The sequence below is a fragment of the Lactuca serriola genome, chromosome 4 (genome assembly GCF_051521515.1).
Source record: "Lactuca serriola cultivar US96UC23 chromosome 4, Lser_US96UC23_V15, whole genome shotgun sequence".
NCBI classification, from domain to species: domain Eukaryota; kingdom Viridiplantae; phylum Streptophyta; class Magnoliopsida; order Asterales; family Asteraceae; genus Lactuca; species Lactuca serriola.
In genome coordinates this window covers 251,910,570-251,934,631 of record NC_136411.1, presented here as the reverse complement: position 1 = coordinate 251,934,631, position 24,062 = coordinate 251,910,570, and the positions used below count along the sequence as shown (strand labels likewise).

Sequence of the window (24,062 nt, the reverse complement as noted above, 5' to 3'; positions counted from 1 at the left end):
CCTTTCTCTACCAATCTAAAAACCACCAAGATGAGCTTTTCAAGGCCAAGATCTCTAAAAATGGAGGTTGGAACGTTCTAGGGTTTCTTCTAAGGTTAGGGGGGCTGGTATGGGGGCTAGGGTTGAAGCCATTATGTTCTATATATAGTTGCTCAACCCAAATTAGGGTTTAATGAACTTTAGCGTACGCTGGGCGTACGCCTCATACCTCCGCGATCCAAACACCCGCTACGATGGGCGTAGCCACGCGTGTCCCAAAAGCATGAATGCCCCTTTCTCGACAATTTTTCTCCATAAGGTTCATAGTTGCCAATATCTTCAAAGTATCATAACTCCTTAATTCTAGATCCGTTTCCGACGAACTTTATGTCCACGGAAAGGTGGCGAGAAGCCCTACGCTTCTAGCAACATACCCTAGTCCGAAAGCTTCTCGAATGAAAAGCCATTGCCCCTAAAAGACCGAAACTCCCTTACTCTTGATCTCGGGAATCCCTAAATAATTACTTTTAGAACGGGGCGTTACAGAAAGAAATAGGAAAGGAGGGACCGGTTGTGTCAATATGGGATAATGTTTCAATGAAGCCGGTAGATAGCCTAAAATGTTCCATTGTCTCAAACCCTAACCCTACTATTATGCATCAGCTGCCACCCCACCTCCTCTTCATCCTCCAACCGCCATCACCGGTTTTCCCTCTTGTGCTTCGACCAGATGGAGTTCCGATGACCGCCGCCTATGAGTGGTCGTCACACTTTGCTGTCGGAAACCATGTGAACGAAGAAACCACCGTGAGCGACTTCTGGGCGGCATGTTAATGTTATCAAATGCTCCTTCTCCTCTTCTACTTCTACTCCACCTTCAGATCACGCTGCCGATGTCGCTAGGGTCCTCGAACGTCGTCATTGTTGCTGCAGTATGAGCCGTTGTTGTCGCCGATGGTGTTATTGTTGTCGCCGGCCTTAACCACCAATCCATTAAAGACTAAGTGGGTACCGGTTTCCAGTGGATAGCTTACTTGAAAGTTCCATTGTGTTCGCGTGTTGCTTGGCTGAGATTTAAGAAGACTCGCCACCACCATGGGGTGGTGACTGTCAACGCAAGACCGCCGCCAACCGCCACTAGGTGGCTGTGTGTGGGCGATTAATCTAGTATGTGCGTGCTTCAGTTGTGTTTCGCAATCTTGTGGGTGTCTCGGGTTTCTGCTTCCGGAAAAATACCCAAGAAGAACCACCATGGTTGCCGGCCATGGTGGTTGCTGCCTCAAGGACAGCCATGGCGGGTGTGTATGTTGTTGTGTTTGTGTTATTTTTTTTATGTGAGTGTGTGTTGAGTATTGTTGTAAGTTGTAATAGTGTGGGAATAATGAAAGAAAAGTCTAAACCACCGTAGGGTGGTGGCTGCCACCTCCGGCCGTCGTACCGGGTGGCAGTGTGCTTACCTTGTTGTGTTTGACTCATTTGGGGGATGCTTCGTCAATGTGGGCCCAATGAAGCCATAATGGGCTCAAGGAAACCCTAATTAACCCAAGGAGACCCTAATGGACCCAATAAGGCCCAAAGTGACCTAAAAGCCCAACCAATGGATTAATGGGTTAGTATTGGGTTGGGAAAACCTAATTAGGGTTTGGAAAACCCTAATTTGTGGGAAATCGATCGGCACACACACACGAGAATTAGTTAATAAACTTGAAATATTAAATAATAATCATTGGCAAACTAACTTAAGGCAATAATGGTCTTAATGGATTAAGTCCTAAATGGGTTAAGTAAGAAACACTTAACCTTAATCGTCATTTCATGTGAAAACCCTAATTTTGGGATTATGGGCTTGGACTTATTGGGACCCATATTTGGGCCATTGGAATGGAATTGTGTATTAATCCTAATCACACCATATGATTTATTTAGTAAAGTAAGGGACTTAATGGATTAAGTCCTTAATGGGTTAAATGAGAAACACTTAACCCTAATTGTCATTTTATGTGAAACCCTAATTTCACTTGGGCTTTGTGTTGGGCCTTTCCATTGGGCTTTGGTAATTGGATTTTAATGGACCATCCAAGAATGATCATATGGACTAGAATATGTTGATGGACTTTAGGGTAAGGCCCAATTTGGAAAATTGGGCCATAGATGAGTCATAATTTGGGCCTTTATGATTATGTAATATTAGGCCATGGGAATACCAAGAGTTTGGACCAGAATAATTGGATGGGCCTTAAGGAAAGACCGTGTAGGGGTCTAGGCCTAATTTGGAAAATTGGGCCATATGTTGGGCTTTGGCCCATTATTTGATTATTGGGCCTTTGGAGTGTGAGTTGGACCTGGGCTTGGAACCTAATGATTAATTGGGTGTTGTTTGATGTTGACAGCTCGGGAATCTGTCAACCAACAGCTGGAGTTTTATCTGCGGGACTTCAGCAGTGTCAGGTGAGTTATCCTCACTATATCAACGGGGTCTAAGCACCAAGGTCAACCCTTTATGGATTGTATTAGGATTATTATATGATATACCTACTGATTTACATCCTGGTAGTTAGGATGCAATGTTAGTGACCTGTTAGGTCGGTGTCCTGGTTATAGGATCATTGCCATGCTGGCGATCTGTTAGATCAGTTTAACTATTATATGCATGTTATTGTTCGTACTTTATCCATGTGCACATGATTGTTTGTTTGGGGGTTGGGTTGAGGCGGTCCTGCTTCATGCTGTAGGCCAACATACCCGGGGCGGTCCGGATAGGTTGTAGGCCCTGAGGAGGCGGTCCAGTCAGGCCAAAGGCCCGACGAGCGGTCCGGATAGGTTGTAGGCCTTGCAAGGCGGTTCAGTCATGTCGAAGGCTCGGGAGCGGTCCAGATAGGCTGTAGGCCCTAAGGAGGCAGTCCAGTCATGCTGAAGTCTCATTATACATGTTGTTTGTTATATTTTGCTGGGTAGTATATGTTGGTATTTTGAGGGTAACTCACTAAGCTTTCGGGCTTACATTTTTCAGTTTATTGTTTCAGGTTCAGCGGATGGTCGCGGGAAGGCGAAGGCGTGACCATACACTTCCTCAATTGATAATTATGATTTCTGGGAACTCTGATGTTTAAACTATTTTGAAAACAAATTGTAATGACTGAATGGTTTTAAATAACTTAAAAAGTTTTAAATTGGCTCGAATTTTATGGACGTTACAAGTTGGTATCAGAGCCTTGGTTTGAGTGAATTGGAGGAATACTTGTGTGAATCCAGTCTCAAATCAAGGAAAGATTTCAAAAGAACTTTTAATGGTTTTCAAAATAAGTAAAAGAGGATGTGAAGTGTACGATCATCCGGAGCCAGTAAGTAGACCCCAAAATACCTTACAGTTAGTTGATTATGTGATATGTTAGAACATCATGCTAGTACTAGGCTAGGGATCTTCAGGAATTGCATGATATAATTTCCTGATTACATGATGCCTGCTAGCCTAGGGTTTCCTTTATATGAGATTTACATCATTACTGTAGTTGTTTAGTGTATGCATCACGGCTATACATAATTAAGATCTTATAGCCTGAGAATGTTTGATTTGGCCTTATGTTCTGTTCTTGTCTGATTGGGGGTTAGGGTAGGATTTGATATTCGAAAGTCTATAGGGTCCAGTGTTATGTATGGCTAGCATAGACTAGTGCTACAGGGTTGGTGGAAGTTTCATGGATAGGTGGGTTGTGTGAGACCGGGAGGCCAATTACAAGATATTTAGCATTCCTCTAGGAGTGAGGTTTGAGCGCTCGCCATGTTATGTATATTTTTAGGGTGTTATGGTGATACTTGATATAAATATGGGTAGTTGTGGAAGGTAGTATGGGCTCGTACTACTGAAAGCACAGGACTCATACGCGTAGCAAGGAAGTCACAACCCCTAGGGTTTAGTTAGGAGTTGGTTTCCTGTTATTTTATGGATTATTCGAGACGTCTTGAGACCGGATCCAGGTTAGGATCGGAAGCTGGCAGCCAGGATAGGCCAACATTGTTAGAGGACCGTGTCGGTGAGATCATCCGGGAGGAGGTGATCGGGGTTGTCCGTGGACAGTTGCCGGAGACGTTTGGGTCTATTAAGACCATGATGGCTGAATATTTCGATGAGCGCTACGCAGCCCTTGCTGAGACGGCTGCCACAACATCTTCAATGGCTGTAACGATGGCAACGGGAGGAGCTGGTCGAGCTTTCTAGTATCGGAACTTGTTGTCGTGACATATTCTGATGAACAGAGGACTGCAGTTACTTGGGATCAGGGAGATGTTTTGTACTCGTTACATTCTGCGGGTCGAGCGGGAGAGGCTAGCACATGAGTTTCTAGATTTGAGGCTCGATGGTTTGCTCGAGGCTGGAATGTGAGTCACGGGGACTCCGGAAAGGAGTGGTGATTATGTTCAGCTGGGGTTTTGCAGCTGGAAGAGGAATGGTTAATTGATGGATTGGAATGTCATTTTTTTGGGCAAGGATTGTGCCCTTTCAGTTTTTCTAGTCCGAAGGAGTGAGCAGGCTTGTGACCCATGATCATGTTGTATTCCAGCTCGGGGTCAGTTAGTCGCAGGGGTTGGCGACATTATTTCAGCGCTGGTGAGCACAGTTTTGCCTTTGGTCTATTGTATTGGGCGGTAAGGATTGGTTATGCGATCTATTGCACTTTTGGGAGGGATTGGAGGCGATGTCTTGGGAGTAGTTTGTAGCCCGGTATAGGGCAAAGGTTGTTGCCGCTACTGTAGTTCAACTATGGACGACTGAGCTGGTGAGTGAGTCAGGGTGCAAGACCCTGAATGATATGATTTCTAGATCCCGAGAGTTGGATATTTGTTTGGAGAACTTTGGGAAGAAGAGTATTATATGGGAGGTCTACGGACAGAGTCCCATAGGATGGTTATTCAACATGGTCAGGATTTAGTGGTTTTAGTAACCGTTATTGATTGGCGGGTGAGGGCGCCAAGGGAAGTAGCTCGTTGCTGAGATATTAGTTGGAACACCTATCTTTAGGTCTTCAAGATTTGAGTGTGGTATCATTTAATCATCAGAGACTGTTGGTTTCACTAGGATTCAAGAAGTGTTCAACTAGTTCTTAGAAGTGTGTGATCACTGGGATTGGCTGGTAATGGAGCACTAGTTGGAAAGAGTTGGTTGTTATCAGATCGATCGTTGGAAAGCGAAGACGATTGGGAATAATCTAGCTTTCATGTATTGTGAAGACTTAGTCGAATATAAGTGGGGGAGAACTACCCCAGGATTCAAAAGAAGGAGCGGTTTTGAAAATAGGATAAGTTTTGCATCGTTGTCTGGAAGGAAGACAACCCAAGTGTTTGTTTGGTTGAGGGTTGTGTGAGTTGGGAGTTCGGTAAAACTCCCTAGCATGTGAATCACGTCTTCTTGGTGCTTGATAAGCTGAATTTGGGAATTTTCAGGTTGAGCGTCAGCCATTGAAGATTTTGTCTATTGCTGCTCAGATTATGGTTTCTAGAATGGTCGGGCAGGCATTAATCGGTGAACCTCTCAGGGAGCGGGGATTCTCCGAAGGAATTCAATAGGCGACAGTTAAGAAGCTAGGAGCGTGTCACCAATTCCCTTATGTAGTGTGTTTATGTTTCCAAATTCTTTCGGGTATGTTTCCACTCGATGATGGAATACAATTTTTATTTGTATCGGACTTGGATTTCGGTAACCTTTGGGATAGTTGTGGAAGTCTTTTCGGACCAGTTTGGTATTAGTAGATCGGATCAGTCTCGATCAAGTATGGGCTTTGTGGTGAGTAAATATGGGTTAGGGATTCCCAAATATATGCATAGTAGTGATTCTTCGCGTGTATCTGTGGGTATTCAAGGTGGCAATAGGGTTGGTTCGGCTTACGTGTTTGATCAGGTCCAAGTTATAGTCTGCAAATTAGATCTAGAGTCCGATTATCATCCCATTATAGGGTCATGTGCGGCCATAGTTTTGTAAGATTTTGCTTGGGTAGCAACTTGTTCTATGGGTGAATAGTGCATGGTGGGATTTCAGCATCCTGGCGTTAGTTGGTGTTATGAAGGACGTTGGTTAGGCCTTTTCTTTTGGACAAGATTTATAGTTTATCAGGAGCATTCCATTTATGAGTTGAGGGCCGGGTAGGGCATACCAGACTCATGTTGTGGGCTCAGAGTTAATCCAGACCTATGTTGAGGACCTTGTAGTGGTATTCCAGCCATAGGTTGTGGGCCTAGTGATCTTAGTAGTTCAATTTTTCTGTTGGAGCGCTTGCGAAATCGACACATTGTTGAAGTTTAGGTGAGCCGTAATCGGTTGTGAGGAATCGGAAGTTATGAGTTGAGACCCGAGTTTCGAATATAGTGGAATTATGATCAAGGGTATTCCATCTTGAGGATGACTGGACCCGTTATAGGCATGCCTGGTATTCCATCTCGAAGCTGATTAGGCCAAGTATGAGTGTTTGTGCTTGTGAGCCGGTTATTATATGTATGTGGTTCGGGAACTAAAGGAGACATTGTATTGTTGATCCTAAAAGGGTTCATCTCCCAGTTTACATCTCGTTGTTCATTATATCCATGGGAGTTGGTTATCAAACGGGCTTCTCTTGAAGGAGTACCTAATCTCTTGTCAAGAAGAGAATTACAGGTAGCAGTGTGGAATTTGTGATTTCGTTTTCGGGTGGGAACCCCAGATTATCAGAAGTTGAGTAACCAGTTGGGAGTTAAGTGCAACGAATTCGGCAATGATCCAGTGTGGGCCGTCTGTCAAGGAGCTAGACCATCTTGAGACTTCAAATTGTTGATTTAGTAAATTTCATTATATTGCAGGGAATTTGTTCATCTCCAGGGTTAAAAAACATGCGAGGGTTTGTTGTGGTTGCCTTGGAAAGGCTGAGGTTATGCTCTTGGTTGTGGTTGTGATGCTTAAGTTGTCTGTCGTGTAAGGAATAACAAGAAACGATTTCGAGGACGAAATTAAATTTAAGTAGGGGAGAGTTGTAACATCCCATTTAAATAGAATAATTAAAATAATAAACCCGAAATATCGAGAAGTAATTTTACTATTATTTTATATTATTACTGTCCAAAATCAAATAATAATTAGTGGGGTGTTGATTTCGGGGTGCCAAATGATATACTTGTGATTTCTGAGGGTTAAAGAGTAAATACCGAACTTAATCTGAGAAGGATTCTTGAAGTCAGGGTAGAAATGGTAATTTATGGATCTTAATTGAGAATAATTTGTAGAGGAGGGGTTTTTTTGTAACTGTTGGACTTATATTGAAAAGGATTATGCGAGCAAGGGTTTAAATGGTAAATTAAGGATTTGTTTTGAAAGAAATAGGAAAGGAGGGACCGGTTGTGTCAATATGGGATAATGTTTCAATGAAGCGGGTATATAGCCTAAACTGTTCCATTGTCTCAAACCCTAACCCTACTATTATGCATCGGCCGCCACCCCACCTCCTCTTCATCCTCCAGCCGCCATCACCGGTTTTCCCTCTTGTGCTCCGACCAGATGGAGTTCCGACGACCGCCGCCTACGAGAAATAACTTGGAATGGCCCAATATATCAGGGACCCAATTTTCCCCTCTTCATAAAGAGAATCACACCTTTCCAAGGTGATACATTCCGTAACACCATGTCACTGACCTGAAACTTCAATTCGGATCAGCGCCGGTCGGCATATCTCTTCTGTCGATTCTGAGCAGTCTGCAATATGTGCCTGATCTACCGAATCATCTTCGTAGTCTGAAGGACCACCTCGGTCCGTCCCATAACCCTGTGACCAACCTCGCCCCAACAGACTGGGGTAGGACATCTCCCTCCATACAAGAGCTCAAAAGGCGGAGCACCAATGTTGGGTGAAAACTGCTGTTGTAGGAGAACTCTGTAAGAGTTAGGTAGGAGTCCTAACTCCTACCCAAATCAATGACACATGTTCTAGAACCTCTTGTTCAACTATTAAACAATTACAATTAGACCCCTGCATTTTTTATTAATCCAATTAATCCCAAAATTAATTTTAATTAATTTATAATTAATTATTAATTAAATAATACTATTTCTAATTAATATATTATTTTCATAACATATTAATAAATTCATTATTGTTATTTATTAATCATATAATAAATCAATAAATCAGTCTCTCTCTCTCTCTAAAAGTTATCATATTCAATTACAAGGTCTGAGGGCAATCTAAAAGGACTTTGTTAATAATTCAAGTATACTAATTCAGTTATTTTCTTAGACATCTAATCTAACAATATATATATATATATATATATATATATATATATATATATATATATATATATATATATATATAAGTTTCTTAATACTTGGTCAAACTTACAACTCAATGGATCATAATGACTCTCTTCTTTGCTCTTAGGCCTTAGCCTATTAAGAGCTTCATGACTCTCTTGGTCAAAATGACAACTCAATGGATCATAATTCTATCTTCTCAATCTTTACATCTTAATTTATTCCAACCAATGAATTAAACATCCCATACTACCTATGTCTTATAATCAACATCTAATGCATCAATTTACTAATCACTAGTTAGGGTTTCGAACCCTAACTCTCATTGGATTGATTCCACCATGGAAATCAATTTATAAGCTTGATTAAAGCTTCTAAACATTCTCATTAACATCATAATAAAGCTATAGGTTGATTAATTCAACCAATCTACACAAAGTACACATTTTACCAAGCATGGAGAAATCACACCTTAATGTGGAGAGGATGAAAATCCACCATGTCTAGCTTCTATTTCCTCCATTTCAAACACCAAAATCGCCAACATTGAGCTCTCATGGGATTTGGATAGTTTTGGTTCTAAATGAGACTCTAACAAGTTTAAAACCTGTGTTCTGGCCTCGAAATATCGTTATGGTAGGGTCTCCACTGTGTCGTTGTGACCATTTATCTTCGGTCAACGGCATCCAACTTATGCCATCACACCATAACGATGTGTTTACTCCTCATGGTAATTGGAGATCAACAAGTAACTACTAAGGCATAGATATATGTGTATTATATGTTGTTAGTGTTATAGAATGAGTTTGGATTGATTTGAAACATGATTATAAAGCCTTTAATTGACAAGGATTAGCAAGTACTCTGTCTTAATCGACACTTTAGATTACATTGACTTGAAAGTGTCAAATCATAAGAAGGAAGGCATAAAATATTATTTGAAGAACATAACTTAGGATTTTGTTAAGTTGTTCGACATTTTATTATTTAAAATGGTTTGAATTGTTTATTAGATAAATAGTTTTGTTAAAATTTCCGAGCATAAAATGGTTTTGAAAATGATTGAATTTAGGGATGTCATAATGAGTGATTAGTTTTGTGGTGTTTCCTAGTGTTGTTGTTTTAATGTTGGGAAAGAATTAGATGTAGTTTAAAGGAGGTTTTTTCGATTTTCTAGTAATATTTAGCTCAAACTTTTTGTTATTTTGACCCTATGGATGACACCGATTATGATGCCTCATTCCATGAAAAAGATTCAGGATCGTAAAAGATCTCCAATCTTTAGTATCACTTGAAAAAAAACAGTTTATCGTATCTTAGTCAGAGACCCAAATATACATTTTTATTGTTAAGTCATTATTTTGTGGGAGATTCGATAGAGAATCAAAGAGGTAGAGTTTATGCATAGTATAATTTGACCTATTTTAGGATCTCTATTAGTATATATAAGCATGAGTATAGTAAAATTAAGGTAAACGCAACCAGAACATGGTCATGCTAAGCATAGTGCACAACTTGGTTTGAGAATATAGGTAATAAACAAGTCAGTGGCTCTGCAGATCGCTCGACAAGAACTGGGCGACTCGTACTTGCATTTGTGGGGTGACTTGCCCTAGTAGGGTGGCATTGTGTTGGCGAGCTTGCTTGCTTTAAAGGATCAACTTGTCTTGATAGTGTGGTATTGCTACTCTACTACCTGCATGACCGGTCTAAACATATATGGGGCCCAGAACAAAAAAAAGGTCCTCAAAGATAAATATAATAAAGATTCAAAAAAATATCAATTATTCTTCAATATAAACGTGTTTAATTAGAAATAACAATCAAACTAAATTGTTTATCTTTTGAGCTAATTTGTGTTTGAAACAACTTTAAACCCTAAAAATGATTTAGGTAATAATTATATATATATATATATATATATATATATATATATATATATATATATATAAACTACATAGCCCATAAATTTTGGGTCCCTTGGAGTCGTGGGCTCTGGTCGATCGCCCAGGTTGTCCATCGTCTGGACTGACCCTGGCTACCTGGTTATCGTTCGACTTTTAAATTAGATGTCCTTTTGTCAAAGGTCAAAATGTTGGGGTACATAAACATTTAATATCTTATTACAAATCTGTTTATTTTTCTATCCAACAAATACACATCTTTCATATATTACACATGCTTTAAAATTATAAGGTGGCATTTCTTAATTATTGTAACATTACAATTATTATAAAATAGTTATATCATCGATAATTATAACATCAATAAGCAAACCATTTCATAAAAATATCAAACGTCACTTACTTCTTAAAAATTTAATGTTTACAACTTATAACTATCAAAACATAAAAGAATAAGATCAGTGATGGATAAAAATGAGTTTGATGTATAAATAATAAACTCATTTGATTCACAAGACGTAACAAGACCCACAAAAGAAGCCCAAAGCCATCAAGTAACTGCCAGAGGAAGATGTTGGTGATGCAGTTGCTTTCCCCTCGAACAACGAAGAGAAATTCAAAAAATAATAATAAATAAACAAAGGAGTGAAAGCATGAATGTCACTAGCGGTGGCGATGGTGGTGGAGACGACGACGTTCACACATCCTCCGCCTTGACCAACTGGACGCACACCGTCTCCCAAAGATACCAACACCTTCTCGACAAGTCAACACCATACGTCCGCCACCGTTGGATCGGTTTCGGCGTCGTCTTGTTCATCTACGTCCTCCGTGTTTCCTTCGTTCAAGGTTACTACATCGTAACATACGGCCTAGGGATCTACATTCTTCAGCTCTTCATCACTTTCCTTTCGCCTCAGGTTGATCCCGAATTTGAAGAAGATCCTTTCGATGGCCTTGCCCTACCTACCCATGGATCCGAAGAATTCCGCCCCTTCGTTCGTCGTCTTCCCGAATTCAAGTTCTGGTGCGTCCCACATTTTGACCTAATTCTCGTATGTTATTTGCGATTGATTCTATTGCAATTGGCTGCAGGTATTCAATTACAAAAGCAGCTTGCCTTGCTTTTGTGTTGACATTCTTCCGTGTATTTGATGTTCCTGTATTTTGGCCGATTCTATTGTTCTATTGGATTGTATTGTTTGTTGCAACAATGAGGAGACAGATAAGGCATATGATAAAGCATAGATATGTTCCCTACACTTTTGGCAAACGGGTAACAAATTATACCTAAACTTCTCAGATTAATCTCGATCCTGTAAACTGATTGGATGATGCATTTCTCATCTGTTTCTAGCGTTACACAGGAAGAACAGAAGAGGTGGTTGATGATGCATCCCCTGTTGCAAGTTGAATCTTCATTGGTCACATTTGTTGCATATTACAGGTACATTGAAGCAATTAGATGATTATTATAAGTTAGAATAGCGATTTCATTAACTGAATTTGTTATACATTTCACAATCTTGCAATATTGAAAAACAAATTGTTAGTTTGCCTTAATTAGTACTTGTCATGATGTTTGTTATATGTTCAGAGTGTTTGCCATTTTGAAACATGATCATTTGGGGAAAATTGTATAGAATAACAAAGGACTTCTGTTCGATTTATATTAAATAATGCATGGTTATAACTTTATGATGATTGATTGATACCAAAGCAGATTACCAAACAAAGATAATGATGTCACATAAATATGAAAGATTTGTAGTTATCAAAATAAAGAAGAGTGACAAAACATCTCCATTGATGGCTGGTTTTGGACCAATCAACTTACTTTTAGAAGCTTCCTTCCTAAATAGACTCCACGTATTTCTTTTTTACTTAATGTGAAAGACATAATAGGAACACTACTATACATCACCTCTTGATGATCATTCAGTCTCATTCAGATGGTTTATTCAATTAATAGAAAAGGCAAACTTTGTGTATATAATGCTTTATATAAAGAGTTGAAAAATGAAAAAAATTCCGTGCATACAATGTTTTTTATTTAGGCAAATATCACTAATTATTTATGCTAATATTAATTACATGGATAGATATATTCTCTCACTAATCTATACATATGAATTATCTATGCATGAAGTGTAATAATGTATAGTATGTTGAAAAAAGAAGCAGAAATTAACCAAATAAAATATATTGTCATAAAAGATTATTTGCAGACTTAAATTAAAGTTGTGGAAATAGCAGGGAATCTGTTCAAATGCAATAAATAGTACAGGAAGAATCAATGCCAGAGTATTTACAAATCAAAAATCTGATAAACAAAACTATCATATCAGATTTCAACCCCTCAAAGCAAATCGTGATCACCTCTCTCTCTCTCTTCATCTTTCACCTCTTAAGCAATGTTCCTCTTTGCCTTGGTTGGTGTTGCAAGAATCCTCTTGATTGCCATTGTTTCCAACGGGCTGTTCTTGCTCTGTTTCCATCAACAATCAAACCATTAATCAAATACAAAACAACACAAACATCCAAATGAAAGGATATTCACGTCTTTTTTCACAAACTCTTTCAACCTTTTTGAATGAGAAAAAAATTACAAATTGTCTTTTACATATTGTAATTCTTGTCCCAATCAAATTTACTTATTTGTAAAACCCAAACATGGCACCGTGTTCCTAATATAACAAACTTTTTGTATGGTACAAAAAGTTTGTTATTTTGTTACATAGGATATGACAGAATAGTCTAGCATTGCAAACCGATACAATGCTAGGATGTCCTATCCTATGTAACAAACATGAGCTTAAGGTAACAAATTTTTTGCATGGTACAAAAAGTTTGTTATTTTGTTACATAGGATATGACAGAACAGTCTAGCATTGCAAACCGGTACAATGCTAGTATGTCATATCCTATGTAACAAACATGAGCTTAAGGTAACAAACTTTTTGAATGGTACAAAAAGTTTGTTAATCTATTATATAGGATAGGACAGAGTCTGTCCTATCCTACATAATAAACAAGAGCTTAGCTTAAGGTAACAAACTAACCTTTGAGCAAGTACCCCTGCGCACATCGCAAATGGGGTAATCATGTGGGCAGCAACTGTAATGATCCTCACAGCAAGTAGCTCCCTCCAACGGGCAGCAGCCCCAAGCAAAGCAATAACCATAATACTCATAGATACAGCAACAGGTAGTTCCTTCCGGGCAGGTGCTGTACTCATCACAAACTGTTTCAGGTGTGACCGGTGATGGTGGAGATGGGCCAGGGTTCGGTGGGTTTTGGCCAGTTTTGATGGGGTAAGATGGCTCCATTGCTATACCACAAAGCCCTGTTTTATCCGCAATGTTTCTTTCCATTTTCAAGTAACCTGATTCACCCCACTCTGCTCCCCATGAGTTCTTCACTATCCAATAGTCTTTCCCGTCTTGGGTCCCGTACCCAACTGCCAGCACACCGTGGTCTAAAGCGGTCCCACATTGTCCTGTGAACACACCCTGCAATAATCCCAACCAATCATAGGTTAGATACTGAGGTTGATTAAAAGAAATATTAAACATGAATGAGTAAACATTAACTACTTATCGGATGACATATTATTGACATTGCTATAATTAGATAGATTATTCAGAGTAAAAATGTGATAATAGAAAGAAACGAAAATAGGATGCTTGCTATAAATAACACATTACCGAAGTGTAGAACTGAAAATCGCGACCACCGGCTTCAATAGCAACGGATACAGGCTGGTTTGAGACGGCCTTTTTCAATGCTGACTCATCGTTGACTGGAACATCTTCATAACCATCAATGGAAACAACCTTTGCGTTCTTCTACATAAACCAAAAACACATAACAAAACCCCAAAAGTTAAATAAAGTAAATCCGGATTAATTTAAAAGTAACAAATGGTGAAAGTTATTATTGGGTATGAACGAACCCTATAGGTGTCACATTTCCCATCTCTTCCTGTGTAGGGATAGTCTTCTTCGGTGTCAATTCCACCATTTTTGATAATGAATTGGAATGCGTAGTCCATGAGACCTCCATTGCATCCTTCATTGTAAGAAGTATCACAGTCCACAAGCTCTTGTTCTGAGATGGAAATCAAATCGCCTGTCACGATCTGGTTGATCCCTTCCACTGATCCTGTGGTTGAAAACGCCCAACAACTCCCTACAAGAAAACATCACAAAGTGTTATATTGTATATATTACTTTTTGTTAAAAATTATTTAATAGTTAATTATAAACAAAATTCACTAAATACATTAATTGAATTTCTTTCACTAAAGAGCCAAATATTGGATTGGCTTGATTAGTAGTTATATAAAAGAAAAAGAAACTACTTTTTTTAATGAATGATGTGGTTGGTTGTGATTCATGAACGTTGATAATAGGTAGCCACTGAATTTCTTTAAAAAAGAGAGTATGCATAGGTTTGATAAGATCTATGATTGTATTTTTTAGATTATTAATAACAAAAGTAAATTACGTTATTGTCCTTCTTCGTTTACCCATTATCCAAATCATCGATAAACTACGACGACACACCCTATAATTTTGACTATGAACAAAACTGATTCGAGTAAAGGACGCCTAACTACTATGCTAATTACCTAAATACCCTTCACTGATACAGGGTTATTTTCGTCAATATGAGTTATATACGTCAGTCATGATTCATGATGCATATACTTTTTTGTTCGTGATTGCGATTATGTTACCGATACTTTTTCAAATTATTTATGGAAAGGAAATAACTCACCGCAGCTTCCTTGATCTTTGACCTGCGAAACGGCGCCTTTTGCTCTCCAATCAATCGATTCCGGCAAGTCATCGGCGGGGCTGGCGGCGTACCGGTCGCTCTTAGCCTTGGAAACCTTCTTCTTAGCGTCGATCGTCTTGATTCCGGTGTAGGTTTTCCGGTACTCTTCGTTTGTCAGATCGGCGAACTTGTTAAGTCCAACCTTATAGGAATGGTCGCCGGAGTTGTGTTCGTCGATGAACTTGAGGTTATCCTTGAAGATCTGAAACCTCCTGTCCTTTTCCCCAAGAGCGTTGTAGGTTTTACCGTGTTTCACGAGCCATGACTCGTACATAGCATTGACTTCATCGTCAGTACGCCAGTTGGTGGAAGAGGAATCGCCGGAGGTCATATGTGTGGCGTCGTAGCCGATGATCGACATGTCGAGGGCGGAGGAGACGGCGAAGAGGGCGAAAAGGAAGAGGATAGCCATGGATACGACCTTCATGGTTGCAGGCGGAGGAGATGAGATAGAGAGAAGAGAATAATGGAGTGGGAATGGTGGGGATAGGGCGTTTGGTTTTATAATGGGAAAAGGAGATGGGGATTGGAATACTTAATTCGAATTTTAATTTTAAATAGAATTATATAACGAGTGGATAGATGAAAAGTGGTATCAAATTATTTGATATTTTCGAAAGATGAATTTATACGTATTTCAAGTATTTGTATAAACATTATCTACTAGAAGATTTTTTTGTTTTAAAAAAAATCTCGAGGAGTGAAGTGTGAATAGTTTGCTGGAGAAGATGCGATTGGTGGAAAATCCAAAAAGTTAGGCCCAACAAGTCGCACATGTCGCTTGCTTCACGTTTGTAATCACTATTAATGGTTGAATTGTACATTAATAAGGTATTTCAGATCAAATTAATTTTGTTTGGTACGAATAAGATATTTCAGATCACATATGTATATGTATTCTTTAATAAGCAGAAATATATTTTGTATTTTGGATTTTTAATTTCAGATGAAAAAAAAAAAGGAAAATTATTCCAAATTTTTAAAAACGTATATATGATATTTGATGAGCATTGCTTCATGAGGTCGGATTGAGATGTCTCTCTATATCCTTATGGGTAGAATTCCTCTATGGTCAAGCAGTAAGGTTGTATCTAGACAACACGCATATTTGGTCCACTACTGGGGTTCAGCAAGGAGACCCCTTGGGACCACTTCTCTTTGCTCTTGTGTTACACCTGTTCTTGCATAATATTAGCAACAATTGCAAGCTTCTTCTCCATGCATGGTACCTTGATGATGGCACACTTATTGGAGATTCGAAGGAGGTGGCCAAAGTGTTGGACATCATTACGGTGATTGGCCCAAAATTGGGCCTTCAACTAAATATCAAGAAAAACGAGCTCTTTTGGCTCTCGTGCGACGGTAGGAAGCTACATGAGGGGCTATTCCCAACTGACATCGGGATGCCACATTTGGGGGTGAAACTTCTTGGAGGAGCTGTTAGTAGAGATGCTAGTTTCATTAGCAGCTTAGCCATAAAGAGAGCCGAAAACGCTATGAATTTGATGCGCCTTCTTCCTCAATTGTTTGACCCTCAGAGTGAGCTCCTTCTGCTTCGGTCTTGTATGGGTATTGCTAAGCTTTTCTTTGAGCTGAGGACGTGTCAACCCGTTCACATGGAGGAGGCAATATTCTTTGACAATGGGTTGCGCGAGGCCATTGAGGACATTGTGGTATGTGGTGGCCCTTTCTTTGGTGACATACAATGGCACATTGCTTCCTTACCCATCAGGTTTGGTGGTTTGGGTTTATATTCGGCAGTAGAGGCTACTTCATATGCTTTTGTTGCCTCAAGGGCCCAAACTTAGGTATTGCAAGACCACATCTTACGGGATAGCGACATATATGGTATGGATTCTGATTATGATGGTGCCTTGGCTTCTCTTCGTAACAAGATTCCAGATTCTGACCTTAGCAGTTTTACTACTAAAGACACCGCCCCCCCTAAATCCCAGAGTACGCTGGCAAGTGCCCTTTTTCGTAAAATTGTCCAAGATATGGAAGTTCATCTCGACATGATGGCCCGTCAGAAAGCGGTTTTCCAGTGCTTACGTGCACCACATGCCCAAGATTTTCTTCTTGCTATCCCTATAGATGGGCTTGGCCAACATATGTCTCTTGTGGATTATCGTACTATCCTCAAATATCGACTCATGATTCCAATATTCTCAGCTGACGAGATATGTCCGGTGTGTCGCAAGGCATGTTTGGACTCCTTTAGAGAGCATGCAGTTCACTGTAAAGAACTCCCAGAGTTCAAATACAGGCACGATATGGTCAGAGATGTTTTGTTCGATATATTTAAGCGTGCAGGAGTTTCCGCTAAGAAATAGGCACCTGTGAATTGCTTGACTGACCCGACAGAAGGAATGTCAACCCTTATACCGATTGACATTTTGATTTTTGGATGGGTCGGAGGGAAACGTGCATGTGTGGACCTTACAGGGGTATCCCCTCTCGTGGGCTTGAGGGCGGGGGGTTTCACGGCAGGACTGGCTGCTTTAAAAGCTGCTACCGGCAAAGTCGACAAACATGAGAAATCGTGCATGGAAAATCAACACGTGTTCATACCATTTGCGTTTGATATGTTTGGTTTCCTCGCACCGGATGCGGTAGAGCTTCTTAATAGAGTACAACGGATTATGCATTGCAATGGTATATCCCCTAGTTCTATGAATGTAGTCTTTAAAAGATTGAGCTTTGTTATACAAAAAGACTTAGCAGCGCAGCTTGTTGCCCGTTTGTCATCTCACTTGTTGTACGATGATAATTAAATCGTCTAAACGTTTGGGTTATATATATATATATATATATATATATATATATATATATATATATATATATATATATATATATAATATTTTTTCTAAAAAAATCCAAAATTTCTAAAAAATATTTTGGTTTTCACTTAAAGCTAAAAAAAGTTAAAAAAAAACACATTAAAAAATAGATTAGGATACAAGAATTATTTGAAAATCTAAACATTTCGGATTTAAAGATGTAGAGAAAATTATTGAGAAATATTTATGCAAATGTGAAAAACATTGAGCGTGTTTAGCAAATTAGTTGATAGTATTAGTTATAAGTTGTAACTTTTATTTATGTAAAAATATTTTATAAAATTAGATGTTAGCTTTTAAAAATCAAAAAATACCTAAAAACATCACAAGTTAAAAGCTACTTAAAGTAGATTTTTTATTATTAGCATTTTGTTTAAAATAAAAGTTAAAATCTTATATAGGGCGTGTTTGACACAAAATGTTTGAGAGCTTTTAGTTTCCGACGTTTAACAAAACACTCCGTTTTATACAAAAAGTTTTGTTTTGCACTACAAGTTTTTAGCATTTAGTTTAAACAAAATGTTGCATATCTAAAAGCTATATCACACAATTTTTAACAAAACGCTATCAACTACCAGCTAATTTGCCAAACACACCTACTATCGAACGAAACATTTTTTTTCGAGTTTTTTTTACAAGCTAAAAGTTAAAACTGTATAGAAGTTTTGTGTCATATGGTACTCAACACACCCATAATATATTATCGAATCTAAAATACATGTTTTGAAATTAAAGCTCATAAATATATAAAAATTGGGTTATATTTGAATATTTCTCATAATTATACGGTACCTTTTGTAATTATCCCATTAGAAAACAATATAACATCCAGAGTTGTTAAATGAGATTGTATTTATGAATGTTGATATTTTTAAAACGAATTTGTTTGATATATTTTAATTCAAAATAGTTCGATTTATTAGTTAAGGTAGATATTTATTGGTTGGATTTATGATTAGCCCAAAGAAGTCAAGTCTCATACAAATTGTCTTCTTGCTCTTTTCTTGCTTTAAACTCAACATTTTCTTCTTTTCGATTAAGGTCCCGTTTGATAGTTTCTGTCTGGGAAATTGCTCTTTGGAAAAGTTTTCTGACTGGAAAAGAAACCATGTTGTTTGATTGTACATCTGATTGACTTTGCTGAATGATGAAAAAAATAATAATTCAATAAAAACTAAATTTTAAAAAAAAGTTATTAAAAAAAATTAATAATCCAAGAAAGAAAGAAAGAGGCGGGGTTTAGTGCATAATTGTCTTTCCAACCCATTCAGCCAGAAATATATGATTTTGGGGCTTTCCGGGAAAGACATATCTTACCGGGAAAGACCATTTTTTTGTGCAAATCAAACAGTCTTTCCGGTCCATTCAGCCAGAAAGATCTATTTGGACATGGAAAGATGCGTATCAAACGGGACCTAAATGCCCTATGATAATTTTGGAATTATATTTAACATGTTCCATAGTGTCCCAGCTTGTACAATTAAACTTTTAGTTAGATATTACCTAAATATTATATAATCGGATAGAAGAAATCAAATAATAGTCAAATTATCTTTCCTATTTTATGTTTCTATACATTTTTAGACTTGTTAGATTAAGTATCAAAATCTATATAAAAATATTAAGAGAGAAAATTAATATATTTTTTATGACAACAATAGATAGGAGAATATTTAATTTAGAATAATTATCTAGTTTTGTGATGTTATTTGTCATGGCAGATGGCAACCACCGGTGATCAATTATGTGATTCGGTTTTGTGACTTGTTATGAAATTAAAAAAATAATATCAGTTTTTAAGGAGGATTTTGGTTTGCCCTCGCTTTGAAAAGATTTAAATGGCATCGAAGGAACAATGTTCTAAATAACACACCATGGCGGCGCCACGGCGTACCATGACACGAGGCGTGAAGAAGTCGTTAGGAAAACATGCAAAACGTCTTTGTGAGGCATGACACCCAAATAACGTGGCTAGGCGCGCCTTAACGCGATATGACGTAAATTTTTTCCAAGGCGTGAGTCTCTTTTGTTTTTCTTTTTTGTTTTTTTTAGATCGGACATGAAAGAATTGAGTTGTTAACTTCTTCATATTAAGTGTTGATATAACACTTCTAAAAACTTGTTATATATTATATAATTCTATAATTATGTGATTTATTTTTTTAATGTATAAAATTTAACATGCAATGAAAAACATCATTGTTCACCAAGAATCGATATGGCTTGAGGCTTGACATTGTCATCACGTCACACCTAATGTCATTTAGAACCTTGCAAATAAATTGGAATTTAACATATTTGCATTTTTGATTCTTTTTTTTAATTATTATATGTGTTTCGTCTGCAGTTATATCAAATGATTTAAATTTGAAAAAACAACAAACAACTAAATTTCTCTAAATATTTTCTTTTAACTTCATTAAAATACGAAACGCCTCGAATTTCAAAAGGAAAATTTTCATTTTTATTTATATTAAAATATGTCTTACAAAACATTACACTTCATTATTATTTAAAATAGTATCTCAGCGGAAGTCTATAAAACTTTATTGATTTTGATGCAAATACAGTCATTCGTGAGCCTTTCCACGATCTGATGAACAACCTGCAAAGCAGTTATTCAACAACTGTAAGCCAATTTTTAGTGAATTCCCTCAAATCTTCCATATCACAACATATATACAATGCATACACATAATGACCTTCAACATATAGTTGGTCTGCCCCTAGCCTTCTGCATGTAGCTGGACTGCACCTTGGCTTTAGCATAAAGCTAGCTCGCTCGAGTCTATTGGCCTTCAGCACAGGGTTGGTCCGCCCTCAACTCCATATATATATATATATATATATATATATATATATATATATATATATATATATATATACACACACACACACACTAGTTGTTTATCCGCGCTAAGCGACGGGTGCAAATAGTTTTTTCAAAAATTAGTTTATAGAAGCGATTAGTTTTTTTGTGCAAATAATTTACTACATCTAAACAATTATCAATAAGATTCATTGTAATCTAAACGAAATCAATAATAATTAAAAATGAAAAGTCTTTATATATGTACATGCACACATGATCAATGGTGCATTCTTAATCGTAAGTCGAGACATATAAAAATTGTACAATATTTATGATATTTTATATTTTTATTTTTCTCTATCAAAAGGGTTTTAGCATGATTCTGTTTGTAAAATTCAATTTAAATTTTCAGAAATTTATGATATATACTATTAGGTGTTGTGTTGCTCTTATAAGTTTTAATAGAATTGACTATAACCCAATTTAAGGTTTATTTGTTTTTATGAGTTAAAGTAACTAGTTTAAACAACTCAATTTTTCTTAAACATCAAACTACTTAAATTTTAAATTTATATCATTTTTATTAAAAAAAATCATGTTCCATATACATGGTAAACTGTTTTTATAAACTATCTTTTACGTTTTATATTTAAATTTAAATTATCATATGAACTTAAGTTGCATAGTAACTTTTGGTATGTCTTTTATGAAAGATTGTATTAAAGGATGAGGAAGTCTGACTTGACACCGTTGTAATCTATACAAAATACATTACAGGATCAAACATTAAAATTACAAAAATTTTCTAAAACAAAATAAAGAGTTGCTTCACCTTTTTAAAGTGAACATTACAAAGATTTAAGAAAAAGAAATGAGAAATGCAAGCATCAAATCAGTCAAAGTTGTAATCTTACATGGATGTGATATAATGCAAATACTTTTGAATTTCAACAAAAATTTGCTAGTTAAAAACTAAAACACCAATACACTTAAAATGAAAGATTTCAAATCAAAACGAATGGGTGGATAAGACACGTAGTATACAATTTATAATAAAAAACTAAAATAATTATGTGTTTCATGAATATGAAGTTTACAAACCCATATAACTTAAAAAGCCTTCAAATTTATTAAAATGCAATATAAGGGATATCCTTCCAAAAATTCTGTAAATGGATACAAATAAGTGAGTGAGAATAATTACATGTAATAAGACATTTATACAACAACTTGGTGCCTCAAAATTGTCAAAATAACATGTTAGCTTTATTACGTCTCGAAGAGTTTTTTCCAACAAATATATGGATCATATAACAAACCAAAAGAAAAAAGTACAACTTGATCTAAAATAAAATAATCGTGACAACAGAAATGTCATGTGTGAGTTAAAAAGGACCTTTTATAAATGCACCTCTTGCATGGACAATTTTCATGGATGCATTAGCATACACAATTGACTAGTTTTTCCACTAAGTGGTAATCTTCAAGAAGAATTGGACCTATGATATGTAAATGAGGAATTATGATATGTGCATTTTCATGTTGATGACATTCAAATTCCCATATAGTCTAATATGAGAAGTTTGAAAAGAAATGTCAACTTGGATAAGAAAAGATAACATATAACAAAGTAAAGTACTTCTGGTACTAACTGTCAATGATGATTTATTGTTGTAAACTGAAGAATTAGAAATGGTATCCCAAAATGGGCATTTTAAGTGCTTTAAGGTTGATACTGCTTCAGGAAAAAGGTAAAATCTATTAAGTAAGAACTATGGGATGCATGTCTGCATATGTATGTGATATGTGTAAGTTCAACAAATACGGATGAAGTAATCCCAAAAACATCAAAATTACAATTAGACAGAAGTTAACAGAACCAATGCTTCTACAGTTTGAATAAAAAATTTTAGATGCTCAACTGAACATGTCCATGTGAACATATATTTACGATAAGGAAAAACTTAAAGGGGTAAAAAGGGGACAGAGACAGATGAAAAAGAAGCGAGTAAATAAGGGATAAGTTCATTTCTTGACCGTACCTGTACCCAATAGCCAACAACCAAAATCCCTTAAGAATAGAATTGAAACGAAACCCTTCATCCCAACACCAAAAGGCAATCACTTTTTTATTCTGGAACATAGTTGGGATGATTTCCAGCAACAAGGGATCCAAATGGCGAAACCCCCTTATCGTTCCTTTGAATCGTCTTCATCCATGTTTCTTGAAAAACATTCAAAATGTAAAAGTTTGAGTTTTATAAAAAGGATTAAATGCCCGAAAAATAAAATCAAAACAGAGAGAATCGATGTCAAATCTTACTTCAAGGTAGGTATTTGTTATATTTTATTTCTAGGTAATCAAGGACAGGATTGATGATTGAAAAGCCCTAAAAGTAAAAAACCCCAATATCGTTCGCGTTCATTGAAAAGCCATAATTTCGCTTATCTTCTGGTTCATTAAATGAGTGAGATAGAGAGGTTGCGACTTAAATGACAAAATCATATACCATGAAAATCAAAAATTAAGAAATAAAGATGAAAACTAAGATGTTCACTAAAGGCATAAACCATTTGATAGATTTGTTACATGCACCTCCATTCGATCATAAATTGAGATAGAGAGCTACCAATAGAGGGTTCTAGATGCACTTTTTTTTATGGGAGGCATGTGGCTTTAGTGGTGATTTGGTGGAGTGTAGATCATGTCAGTGGTTGAGGACGTTTATGACAGTGGCGATGAGTCAGTGGTAATGGTGGTTGAGCATTTGATAGAATACACTCTCCATATTCTAAAGTTTCTTCGAGATGGTGGTTCACCAAGGGTGAGAGATAAATAGAGCGAAATGCCTTATAACGTGTATAGAGGGAAAAAACCGATTGATTCAACTAGTTTTGACCAGTTCAATAGGCAGAAATCGAGGGAATACCAGTTTACCTTTGACTCATTCTTTGTTGACCGGATAATTTTGCGATGCATAAACTGATTATAAATAATGAAATAAGGTTTGTACGACTTAAAATTCAACATTTGACTAAATATGCTTTATAAGGTATATATATATATATATATATATATATATATATATATATATATATATATATATATATATATATATATATAGCAACGATCCACATAACAGGCAACTAACTATCCTAGTCTAATTGCCTACGTACATACTACAGTGTAACTATATCCTAACATATAGAGGATACATATTGGAGTATACAATATAGTGAGAATAACTCACTTTGACAGATTTTCATAGGTTTAACAGTTAACCGAACAATTTAGCTAACGACCAACACTTCAACGAGGATTAACCTATATTACTGTAGTTTATTGGTTCTTATGGTAATCTGGTAAAGTAGGTTAGACCTATCACTAATAGCAATGAATACCGATAATTCTATCA

The 24,062-nt window shown here is 36.9% G+C and overlaps 2 protein-coding genes across 3 annotated transcripts; one reads left to right on the top strand and one right to left on the bottom strand.

The window, feature by feature from the left end:
* The first annotated feature begins 10,687 nt into the window (after nucleotides 1–10,687).
* On the top strand, nucleotides 10,688–11,748 carry LOC145096923 (protein RER1A-like). Of its 2 annotated transcripts, none has more exons than XM_079034310.1 (3): nucleotides 10,688–11,179; nucleotides 11,248–11,428; nucleotides 11,520–11,748. In XM_079034310.1, exons 1-3 carry the CDS (start codon nucleotides 10,806–10,808, stop codon nucleotides 11,619–11,621), a joined length of 657 nt encoding a protein of 218 aa, XP_078890436.1. In that variant the 5' UTR covers nucleotides 10,688–10,805; the 3' UTR covers nucleotides 11,622–11,748. The 2 variants fall into 2 exon arrangements, with proteins under 2 accessions (XP_078890436.1, XP_078890437.1); XM_079034311.1 differs by having other exon boundaries at nucleotides 11,510–11,707.
* Nucleotides 11,749–12,339: 591 nt separating this feature from the next.
* Nucleotides 12,340–15,489, bottom strand: LOC145096922 (low-temperature-induced cysteine proteinase-like). The gene is made up of 5 exons (XM_079034309.1): nucleotides 14,935–15,489; nucleotides 14,108–14,343; nucleotides 13,860–14,000; nucleotides 13,215–13,664; nucleotides 12,340–12,640 (listed from the first exon to the last, which is right to left on the bottom strand). Exons 1-5 carry the CDS (start codon nucleotides 15,419–15,421, stop codon nucleotides 12,560–12,562), a joined length of 1,395 nt encoding a protein of 464 aa, XP_078890435.1. The 5' UTR covers nucleotides 15,422–15,489; the 3' UTR covers nucleotides 12,340–12,559.
* Nucleotides 15,490–24,062: the final 8,573 nt, after the last annotated feature.